We start from the raw sequence: 11,934 nt of genomic DNA on the forward strand, positions 1-11,934 counted from the left end.
TCCAATTTTCTGTGTAAGTGCAGTGGGCTTAAAGTGGTCTTGGGTATTACATGTGCCTGCACAGATAGAATCCACATTCTTTAGTCTTTTGATTTCTGCTTTTCTTGTCTTTCCTTCTCCCTTCATACCACCTACTCACACTGTTGTTAACTCTATGTTGCCCGGTGACTGGTAATCCCCACATTTACCACACTTGTAGCTAGAGGCTGCTAAGTGATGAGTCAGATTTATGCTTAGTGCATGGGGAAAGATGTGACTGCAAGGAAGGGGGAGGAAGACATTATATCACAAGAATCCCCATGAACCTTAATGTTGAAAATCACCTTTTTCCTACTGGCTGCTAAGGCTAGTGGTCTGAAAATAAATGTTCATGTTGCCCTCTGTTACATATGCTGTTGTTATTTTTGAAAAACGTATGTATGACCTTTTAAAATCTTGTCGGTGAAATGGCTTACTGGCAAACTATGCCTAACAAAGGTCAGTTGCGGGCTGTGACATAGACATATAATTCTCCTGCTAGTTTCAGACATATGTGTGCATTTTTAATGCAGTAAGATACATCGCAACTCTTTTGCATTCTGGAAGTAGCCAGGAAGGTTGCGGTGAGCTTATGCTGATTGATTGTAGATGGTTAGCTGTTGCTTTGCTTTGTTGACATCACAACAACAGCTATTGATCTTGAATCAAGTGTTTTGGTGTACGTACACAGTTGTCTGCCCCCATAGGAGAATAATATCTGCTCCAGTAGTAACCCTTTTATTATACTCTGTTGAAGTGAATGAAAAGGGGGCTTCACATTAGTGCTAATGATGAAACAAACTCAAATCCTATTCTGTTTTACATACAGTGGATGCTCTGGCAGGGGCCATGTGGCTAGCTGGGCGATGCAGTCCATTTTCATTGTGTCTCGCCTAATGGAGGCTGGAGACAAATGGAGTCAGTAGGGTTACTGAAAGACAGAGTGGATTGGAGTGTGTATGTAACACAGTATGTATCAGCATTACTGCCCGCGCTAATGTTTAGATTTAGAACGGCTTCTTGGCCTCCGCCATTGTGGAGTCGTTTCTATCCTCTCCACAGGGTTCAGAAGGTCGTAACACGCATTTGCATGCAGTGCCCAATGATGCAGTGTTGTGCATCTCTGTGTGTGGGATGGGGATGTGCGTTAGAGAGATGGGGGGAGAGAGAGAGTTCGCACTGCGTAATGGCCCAGCTGATGCATTTTTTAGCTCTCAAATGGGATATATTTCCATCCCGTCGTCTGCTGTGTTCTTGATGAAATGAAGCGTGCTTGGCTTCCCTCTGCAGACAGACAGTGAGGAGTTGTGTAGAACACAGTGGGATGGAGAAAAAAGACAAAGGAAACAAATACTCTTACTTTGTTGTGAATGCACACATGCTAGATCAGAGCGGGGACAGCCAGCAAATTTTCGATCATGAAGTCGGATTTGAAATTCAATCTAAATGACAGTAAGCATGCGTTTGAATTCCATGATGAGATCCTAGTCTGTTGACTACATATGGAAATATATTGTGGTGTAAGAGGGATTCTCCATTAGCCTGCCCCATAAAGGAGAGGTGATACCTTGGGTGCTCTCCTTATGCATCCACGGTTAACATTAGCGGATGTTATTGATATTCCAGTAATTTTTTAGGCCACTGAAGGGAGATCTAGCTAAGGTAATGCGTATGCTGTGAGGATGTCTCGTGTAAAATTGAGATGTATAATTTTACCTGACAAAGACTCCATTTTTGTTGATTCAGGGGGGGCAATTTGCCTGCACTTGAAAACCCCATAGGTCTTGATAGTCAATTTGCTGGCATTAAGCTAAGGGGCTTCAATTTCACATTCTAGCAATAAACCAAGTCCTCCCCTCTTCTTCCTCTTCATATCTCATTCTCCCCTCTATTCATCCTCACGGCTTGACATTTTCTCTCTTGCCGTCACCCTCATTTTCCCATTTCTCCCTCTAAACTCAGCCCTCGGTGGCACGTTTGAGGCATTAATTGAATAATTAATTCCTCTCATTAGCTTGTTTTTAATTATTTCCTTGCCCCCTTCTCCGTGCTGAGTATAAACTCATCAACTGTTTTCACCCTTTCACGCAAATTGCCCATGCAAGCTGAGGGCTGGCGGAGTGTAGCTTTAGCACACTGGCTCTATCAGTGGCTCCTAATGAGGGGACGGTTAGCCCAGGCGGAACAAGCCTAACACTGGCTTCGTGCACCAAGAGGCACAATACTAATTTAGCTCATTTAGTGTCCTTGGGCCAATTAAAGCGAGGTGAAAAGGGCCAGTTCGCTAGCTGGAACTGTTGTCACTATAGGAGCACTGGCCTTGGATTGCATTGCGCTGCATTGCACAGGCCCAGACGGCGGTGAACCAAGTCTGTGTGTCTGATTGCTCGTTTGTTTGCAATGTGTTGCACTAATGGAATTTATTTGCCCTACATTCTCCAGATTTGGCTCCTTTGAAGGGCCTTATTACTTGTGACACAGATTCCTTCCCAGCTAAAGGGGTAAATGGTGCTAAAGACTGCAATGCCCAGTTAGTCTATTTTTGCGCCCCCTCATAAATTATGCCAGTGCTGAATAGGCAGTCTGCATTCTATCATTATCTTGATGATTGAAGGAAATAAACACACACAGAAACCTTTGAATTTTCCAGTTCTGGTTCAGTGACTCAAAGCCCACTGACAGCTGCAACACTTCAGTCATGTTCCGGTATCCACTCAGTCTACTCTTGCTGTTACTTTCATCTACTTCATCTATAAATGTGATTTAAGTTTATTTCATGTGAGTCTTTTGTTTTGCCTTCCTGCCACATTTTATTGATTTCTGTGTTTTTTTTTGTTTTTTTTGTTTTGTTTTTTAATGTTGTGTTTGTCTGTTTAATGTCCTTTGTTGGCTGACTGGGCCTCGTGTTGCATGCTTGTTGTCATGTCCCAGTTTGAATGTAGCCAGACAGTCAGCAGAACCCTGGGCATCCAAGTCAACAAAGGTAAAGTTAACCCACTTACCCGCCACCACCTGTCCTCCTCCCTTCATCTCCCAAAGACAGCCTGCCACATTGCTCACCCACTTCCAGACACAGTTTTCATTCCATGGTCCAAATGAGGGGGACTGAGAGTGGGCCTCATCCACTAACATTGTAGCAGAGGCTTCTCGAGATAGTTTTAGATGTTTGTGCAGGAGCATCTTTTTCGAGCGTGTACCATCCCTACAAACTGTTCTTCACTTAGCTTTGTCGTGCTTGCAGCTTGCAGCGTTTTCTCTCAGAAAACTGTGTAGCTTGCCTAACATGAGTGCTGGATGATTAGGCAAACATTTCCCCATCGGTGATAGACATTGAATGCTGAGGTCTTGTGGTGATTAGCTCCATTTGCCCCTGCTGTGCCATGCAGAAGTATAATGGAAAGTACTTTAACATGCTCCCATGATGCCTCTTTAACAGCCATGCTGTAGGTGAGGTGTTAGAATGGTTGACATTGTTCAGGTACACCCTCACTGAATGAAAACCCATAATGCCAGTTCCATTGCAAACACTGCTGGTGCACAAACTGTGCTTTTAGAGGCTGATTAATGAATCATACTTGATGCCTTGAATGCTAATAAGTCAGACATATAAAGGCAGCCATAGTGGTGACTGAAAGTGTCAAGAAAAAGTCTGTCAGCCATAAATGTAGCCTATTACAGATGGCTGGTTACGTTCATCCTAACGCCCGATGACATCTTTAGCTTTTTATTGGCTGTTTTATGGTCTAAAGAAAGTTTTTGACGTATGTTTGAACAGGTCGGGAAAAAGCAAATAAAACAGAATAAGACCGAGGAAATGACGTGGTATTAGGAGACAAGGAAAGCAAAGAGAAACTATTGATTAACAAGAGTAGTTATTTTAAAATCTACATCTGTTTTGTCGATGTAGCACAGAAAGTATTCAGGTATTCAAATTCTGTACTGAAGTAAAAGAATAAATACTGCAATAAAGTGCATAAGCATTAATGTAGCAGTAGTAGTTTGTGGAGCTACTACTTTCTATACTGGTGGATAGTTCAGTCTATAACAATGGATCATATTTTATAAACTCAGCAGAAGATTTGTATGTAAAATGTTAATCAGTAAAGTCACTCAAAACTAAAACCATCACATAAATGTAGTGGAGCAAAAAAAGTCCCTTAAATATGTCCCTAAGTACACTTACACAAGTACTGTACTTACATTCCACCACTGATCCCACTGGTAAAACATCAAATTGCTGTGCACCAGTTATTTAAAGTTTCCATAAATGTTCATCATGTAGGCTGAGCTGGTTAACAAGCCCATCACATATGATAGTAAATCAAGACACCCTGACACAATGTGCTAAACTAGAGGAATGTTTTTAATCTCAGAATCTTAAATCTTACATACCAGCACCAAAAAGTTTGAGTCCTCTGCTGCACACACACTTACTCATTTAGACACACTCCCAAACACTGACACAAACAGCTTTCCTAGACAGAATGATTTCCACCGTCTGCTGCTTTTTACTGATAGAACAACAAACATAAAGAAGGACATAAATTGTTTGTTGCAGACTTTTTTTTTTTTTTTTTTTTTTTTTACAATACCCTGAGATAGTTCCAGACAAAAAAAAGTCTCCAGTCAATATTTGTCAGGTTGTCAGAGCCACTGTAGGGAATCAATTTGGGCCCAGACTTTAGGCAGGTGGTGATTTAGAAAGCACAAACGACGTGAGCCTCCTCTTTCCCTCCCCAAACACCTCATGGCATTTTTTTCCATTTTCAGCTCACACCCTGACCCAGCAAACTGGGAAAATACCTGTAACTGCAGACCACCTGTACCTGCAAGACAAAAAACAACAGACCACCCGTAGAGAAGAAAGTTGCTGTAGCCAGCTGTTTGCTTAAAAGCCAGCAACATAAAAAAACAAACAAAAAAATAAGAACCACCCCTATCGGATAGATAACACTGCAGAGGTACAGCAGAGGAAGTTTATGTGCTTAAGCCAGAGGCGGAACATACAGAGTCAGCAATGTCCACTTTATAGCCTAGCTAACTATTTTATGTGTTGTGTTAACACATATAGTATCAAATCAATAATGCAGATAGTGTAGATAGCATTTCCATGTACTAATAACCGGATTAGTTATCCTCTTTCAACATTATTTAGAATACATAAGCTCCAAAGCCTCCAGCACTGCACGGAAGATTCACTGTTACAGCTTTCAGAATCACGTTCCTGTACACCCACACCCTTCCCTCTTATCCCCTTTATAGTAGTTGTAGTTGCTGTTCGTGGTGTGTAGCACGTAGAATCTCTCAGTCACTCTGTCCTTGCTTCCTCAGTTTTCCTCTTCGCTTTGACAGCTCAGGATGTTAAAGAAACTGCCTGTTCCAACACACTTCGATTATGCCTGTCTAACCATGCTGACGTTACGTTTTTGAACGTTTTATGCACTGTTTCTTTTCACGTGTGCATGTTGTGAGCCTGTACATGTTCTATTCTGTCACAAGAGAGCTGGTGAGGGGGGATCTGGGAGATGGAGAAGGGATAAGGTGTAAGCACAAAGCAACAACTGCCTGCTCACCTGCTGAAGGTGTGGGGACAATGCTATTGTTTCAGGGCAGAGTTGTCAGTGACTATGATCCCCCCTTCTCTCTCTTTCTTTCCCTCTCTCTCTGGCTCTGTCTCGTCACCCCCTCCTTGTCTTCTCCCTCCCATTTCATCACCACAGAGGGAAAAGCGATGGAGCATTTCGTCTGCCGGAGGTGAAAAGAACTCGTCGAGTGTAAGTAGAGGGGTCTCTGGCAGATAGAGAGAAGGAGAGGGGCAAGGGATGGAGGAATGGAGGCAGGCAGAGATGGCGAAAGTAATGGATAGACACGCAGTGGCAGCACAATCGCGTTAGCCTAGTCTCCTAGGGATAAAGTTGGGCTTAACTGCAGCATTACCCACACTCCTGCATTACAAAATGTTCCTTCGCCAGCATTTAGCATGCAAATTGGCTCCCAGATTATGCCTTTTGTATTCATTTTACCAACTGTCAGGCTGTGACGCAGGGAGAATGATAATCAGGCAGATATTGCCCCCTAGCGCTCTGGCGACGATCATCACACTGCAAGGGGGAAGGGAGTGCTGTGCTACTGCAGATCAATGAGTTGTGTGTGCGTGTCTGTGTGTGCGTGTGTGTGTGTGTGTGTGTGTGTGTGTTTCTGATGAAGAGATAGACAGGGATTTAGGGCATGAATAGCTCAAAGTGAATTACTTGTGAGGACTTTGAAAGAGTTGGTGCATTGAAGGGAAGCAGGGATTGTGGCAGTAGAATATGGAGAGAACAGAATGAAAGACGCTCAGCTGCAGGTACAGCAGTGCTCTCTCTCTAATGGATTACATATGTACAAACAGGCACACAGATGTAGGTACACACCCCAGTGTCGGCAAGTTTGTACTTCCCTCTCCAGTGCACTTTTCAAACCACTCATTTTAGGATATATTGTCCGGCAAGGCATGTGTGAATAATCATCCTCTTAATGTTCATTTAGAGTATGAAATATTCAGCTCCCTGTGGTCCAAAAAGCTCTGATGCAGCTGGGTGCATCACGTCTGTGAAAAGCACCACAAGTAGTTAGTCTTTTTTTTTTTTTCTTGTGTGTTTTGCTCCACCACGAGTCACCTGGGAAAGCGATCCCTCGTGTCTTTCCCACCTCGTATGTGTGAAATCATTATCTTCCGCTCCGATAATGAGTCCGATTTGAATAATGGCCCTTATCTGATGCATAAAACTGCCTCTAATTCCGTTTTTAGCTAATCCCCCAACATGTATTTTGCATGCGTGGCGAGCACATGAGCAGACCACATGCAGCGATCATGGACTCCGAGCCTCCAAGGTTTCCCACTTTTATCAGCTAATATGAAAGCTTACTGATTGGGAGAGGTGGGATGTAAAGCAGGACAGGCATCATTTGAAGAACTGTCGTAGTTTTTGATGATAGAAAGAAAGGTGCTTTGAACTACAGGTATGTACACTCCTGCTTTTTGTATTTGTGAGGTTAAATAACGCCTAAGAAGTGGCACTGAGTTGTTGGCTGCTCTGTGTGTGTTGCTATCTGCAAAAAGGTTAGAGACAGAAGATCGAATTTAGCTTCTGTGAGTGCATTTATTAATGTGTCCATCTCCAAATCTTTGTGCTGGCCCAAACTGGCAAAGGGAAAGGTTTTTCAGGTAGTTCATTTAAAGGAAATTACAACCCTGAAGTTTTATTTCATAGTGTCGGCCATCCTTTCTATCCCTTTGGATATCACTGTCCTCACCAGATTTATTGGCTGAAATTTGGGAATGACATTGCTGCAAAGTCGGGCACGGCAAGAAGCACGTCCAGTCAGATGATCAGACATTCTGGAAGCAAGCAAACAGTTCAGAGTATTTCATCTACTTTATTTTTAGATAACACTCAAAGTGAGCACACCCAAATGTCTATAAGCTACGGTAAGTACAGTAGGTCAAGGCAAGCCTGAACAGTGGGCCCCCAGCTTCCTGCTTCCCAAAGTTAATTTGATTAAAATTTGATTGAAAGCATGTTTATTTAAGATTATGCAGTATGTATGCATAAAACCAACTGGAAATATTTAAAGGGGAACTCCAAAGACTTTATACATCAAACTCTGTTTACAGGTCTTGGGGAGTAGTGTTTGTGAAGTGTTTTGTGGATCCGGAGGGAGCTGTGCAATATCTGATAAAGTGATGCTGGCGTTGACTGCAAGGAAATTAAAAAATCTCGGTGTGTGGAGTTAGACCGTTGGCTGTAGCTCCACTCGTCATCGCTAGCCGAAGCTACATTGGCCACTGCTAGCATAGCACCCTGGAATTTCTGACTGAACTGTTGGTCGGTCGAGATGCATTAAGCGGGATGTTCTTAGCTTTTCAATTTATACTGTGCCACAGCAAATTTGTGAATAATCAAATCAGCACAAAGCTCTTGCTGCACAGGTGATCTGGGGGCCTTTGGGACCCTTGCCAGTTTGGGGCCCCTGGGAAGTCTGGTTAATCTAACTGCTCGTGTTTTGAGCCCTGTCACTGTAGCGACTACTATTAGCACAGATGTTGCCCAGGTTATGTGAAACAACGTCGTTTGGACTCATTCCTTACGAGGCCCCTTTCCTTGTCCTCTTTCAGGACAAGTCAACCCCGGAGGACCAGAGCTCCTGGGACAGCTTCAAGACCATGACCCCTGAGCTGTCCATCGTGCCTGGGGAGCAGAAAGACCGGATGGAGCTGCACAATAAGAACTGGGACTCCTCCTCTGCTAACACACCCGACTCGTCCGAGGGAGACTTCCAGACTGAAGTGTGAAGACACACAGACGTACACGCACTCACCAGAATACACACACACTCACGTCGAGATACAGATGCACACAGAGTTACTGAACTTCTGAAAAGTTATACATAAGTACGTGATTTTCCGCTCACACACACTGCTCCCCGTCTCCTGCAATGTGCTCTGTCGGATCCCATACTGTACTAGTTTACTACTGCAGTGGACAGACATGGAAAGAAGACTGTTCTACTCTATATTTTCGCAAAGACTATTGAAAAGAAAGAACAGGGGCTTGACACGTCTGTGACTGATGAAAATTTTTAAATGAACTTCAAAAACTATGAAAAACTTATTTCTGAGAAAAATGTCTTGATTTTATTCTGGAGAAAAAAGAGAACATCTCTTTCAATTGTTTGATGATTTGGGGGGAAAAAAGATAAAGAAGAATATTTCTGCACCGTTCAGTTCTTTTTATAGCAAGGGGAAGAAAATCTCACTGAGGTTTCTCACACTGGTAGCCCCCCCTAGGCACCCCGCTTTCATTTATTTCCTTTTCCCTTCTAATGGATTACGAGAGCGTTCTGTGTCTCACTCTTTCCTTTTTTCTTTTCACCGGTTTCTTTTTCGTCATTTTGGATGGATCGGGGATGGGGGACGGGGGAAGAGCTGCTCGTTGAAATGTGCCATCCTCTCTGCTTTTTACAGGTTCTGGTCCAACAGGCCCATCCATCCATTCCTCTCGCATCCTCTGTGTCAACAGTGTATTCCCCTTTTTTGTGTATTTTCTATGGTTTAGTTAAAAAAAATGTCCTCCCCCTATGCTTTGAAACTTTTAATGAAAAAAATAATATGATTGAAAGAAATAACTGAGTTGTGTTCTATGGTCTAACTGTTCAAGAAGAATTGATTTATTTTCAGACTGGTTTGGTTTGTGCTTGTGCTGCCTTTTTTTCCATTCTTTTTTCTTTTCTTTTCTTTTTTGTTCATTTCCTGTGTGGATTAACCCATGTGGAACTTAAAAAAATAATAATAATAATGATATAGGACACACGCAGCACATTAATGTGAGCTTGCTTTCTGAGGTAATGTGCGCCGCATGTTATCCACCAATGAGGGAAAAGAAGGATGGCGATCGTCATGCAGGTTCTGGCATTTCTCCTTCTTTTTTTCCCCGCTGCTTGGAGATAAAAGTCTTTTCAAGATTGCAGCATCTGAAACCATTTCAGCCATCACCAATCACACTAATGCCAGCGAAAGAGAATATCTCGCTAGTCATTTTCAGGCCAAATGGAATCGGCACGAGCTCCGTTTACCTAGAGCGATCAGTTCAGCAGCTACCAGACAAATTACAGTTAACTTCACGTGACCTGAGGAGGATTTAGAAGCCAGTAATATGTGAAACTGAACACCACCTGAGCCAAATTTTCTCCTTTTCCCAAGAACCCCATCATGGATTTAAAGCTAAACATGCCTCCCTTTGCTTTTGTCTACCACCTCCCTTCCCATCTCTCCTCCTCTGCTCATTCTGCCCACCCAGCGTCGTGCTACCAGGAGGCATGAAATCTCGATGTTAGCAGTGAAGCCAGAGGTATAATTCTTCGTTCGCATGGATCCCCGTCCCTGTGATTATATCCTGCGCCTGTGAGCACAGCAGCAGCAGAAAGAGAGAGTGAAATAGAAAGGCAGAGTGGGAGCCACAGAGGTTAGAAAGCTACAAGGTGGCAGACTGAACAGCACAAGAAAAAAAAAGCCTGTGCTTCCTGCTTGACATTCTACATCCGTACTTCAGTCGCTAAAAGAGGACAACCAGTTTCCTGCTGTTGCTACATTAGCACATCAGTCGTCCGCACGCCGACAGAGAGAGAGTGTCAGAGTGCAGGATGAATTCAATAGATGGCTTGATAACTTTTCTGTCGATGTTCAAAGCAGCTCCCATTAATCTAACGGTCTGGAGAAAGAGATGAGAGACAATTTAGGAAGGGGGGGAAAAAAGAGAAAAATGGTAGCGGAGGAAAAAAATCCAAAAATATATAGCGAGAAAGCTCGAGGCAGGCAGAGATGCAGATTTAGAAGGGGAGTGCTCAAAACAGCAATTATCCGGGGATGGCGATTTGTCCTGACATTTTCCGATGCAGCCCTCAAACCATCTGTTTAAAGATCCCTAATGCGGTCGTAGTGCAGCACAGCGCAGATGGTGAGACAAGAGTGCGGCCCTTCTAACCTTTCAAGCTAATCAGCTGATAGGCAAACGTACAGCCCGCTCCCCCTCAGAGGAGAGAGATGCTGTGGGTTCGGCCCCACGTCGCCCAGCTAAGGTCACATTCACCTGACCTCCAGCGAGGGTCGGGATCCAGATCCACAGTGCGTCCAAACAGGAGAAAGCAGCGGCCTGTCAGCTGCACAGTCTCAGTCAGTGGGTGTTGCTCCATAGCAGAAGAAGAAAATAAGTCTCAGGGGAAACAGATTTGACCTTCATGCAGATAATGTAGGTTGTTTTTTTTTTTTAGATATAAGTATATATATCAAACAAAGTTTTAGTGAGAAAGCTCTGGATGAATTCTCCACAAAGCCTTGTTCCCATGGTAACTTATCAGTGGGATTTGATGAAAGGAAGAGGAAAGGACAAGAAGGAATCGTGAATGTTTGATTACAGTCTGAGATTTTTGTCACTTTTTTCTGTATTTTGCTCATTGCACATAGAGAGTATTTAGGTCTCACCTCAGTGAGGCCTGGATTTTAAGTTTTCGCCTCGGGGAACGGTAAGTGAGATGCTGTTTGATGGATCTGAGACGTTTTGACTGATCACTCGAATGTGCCACCAGAACTAAGGATCATCTTTTACACTTTTCTCTGCTAATCTCTGCTGCGATGCAAATGCTGACACATGAGGTTGACGGTCAGAGTGTGTTAGTGTGTCACCTTGTTTTCCTTTTTGTGTTGAAAGTCTGCCAAACTCAAAAGCCCATAAAGAGATATGAAACACGGGCGAGCCAATTTGCAACGTAACTCCAGGCGGACACCGACTCCAAGACCTGCTATGCTCACCTTCACCTCCACCTTCAGCCTTTGATGCTTAGGTATTAACCGACTGCTACAACCATCCAACATTCCAGTTGATTTATTACTGAAAAACCCCTCCCTTTCCTTTTCTCCCTCATTTTGGTTCTTTTTATACATAAGATTGTACAAAGTAGTCCTCTAATGTTTTCATAGTGTCTTTTTTTATGAAAATAAATTTTCAAATTGATCTCAGTGTCTCATAATGTGTACACTTGCTGCTTCAAGGGCATCTGTGGATGAGAACAACTGGGCTCGCTCTTGATTTGAAGTGTACTCGCGATCCCATGTTTTCATAATATCACTGCGGGTGTTGGGCATGACAAACTCTGTTACCCAGAAGCATTGAAGCTTAACTGTGACCAATCAGAGGCCCCACTGGTCTGTCTGAAAATGTAACAGGGGCGGCTCTGTGAGTTTGAAGTTATGCTGCATTGAAATAACCAAAGGGGGAAATGTCAACTCAAAGTGATTATTTCATTAAAAATGTATAAACTTTGAGCGATATTTATGCTAATAATGATCCTCTTCCAAAGCGGATTTTTCCCCAAAAATGG

At 43.2% G+C, this 11,934-nt stretch overlaps 1 protein-coding gene across 1 annotated transcript in view; it reads left to right on the top strand.

Annotated features, from left to right (window-relative positions):
- The window catches only part of adgrb2 (adhesion G protein-coupled receptor B2), a 213,207-nt gene extending 201,640 nt beyond the window's left edge, over positions 1-11,567 (top strand). The window contains exons 33-34 of the mRNA XM_070985427.1: positions 5,739-5,792; positions 8,177-11,567. Of these exons, the coding sequence (XP_070841528.1) occupies positions 5,739-5,792; positions 8,177-8,353 (231 nt within the window). The 3' untranslated portion in view covers positions 8,354-11,567. The remainder of the gene's footprint in view (positions 1-5,738; positions 5,793-8,176) is intronic.
- Positions 11,568-11,934: the final 367 nt, after the last annotated feature.

The sequence above is a fragment of the Chaetodon trifascialis genome, chromosome 17 (assembly GCF_039877785.1).
Source record: "Chaetodon trifascialis isolate fChaTrf1 chromosome 17, fChaTrf1.hap1, whole genome shotgun sequence".
Lineage (NCBI taxonomy): Eukaryota > Metazoa > Chordata > Actinopteri > Chaetodontiformes > Chaetodontidae > Chaetodon > Chaetodon trifascialis.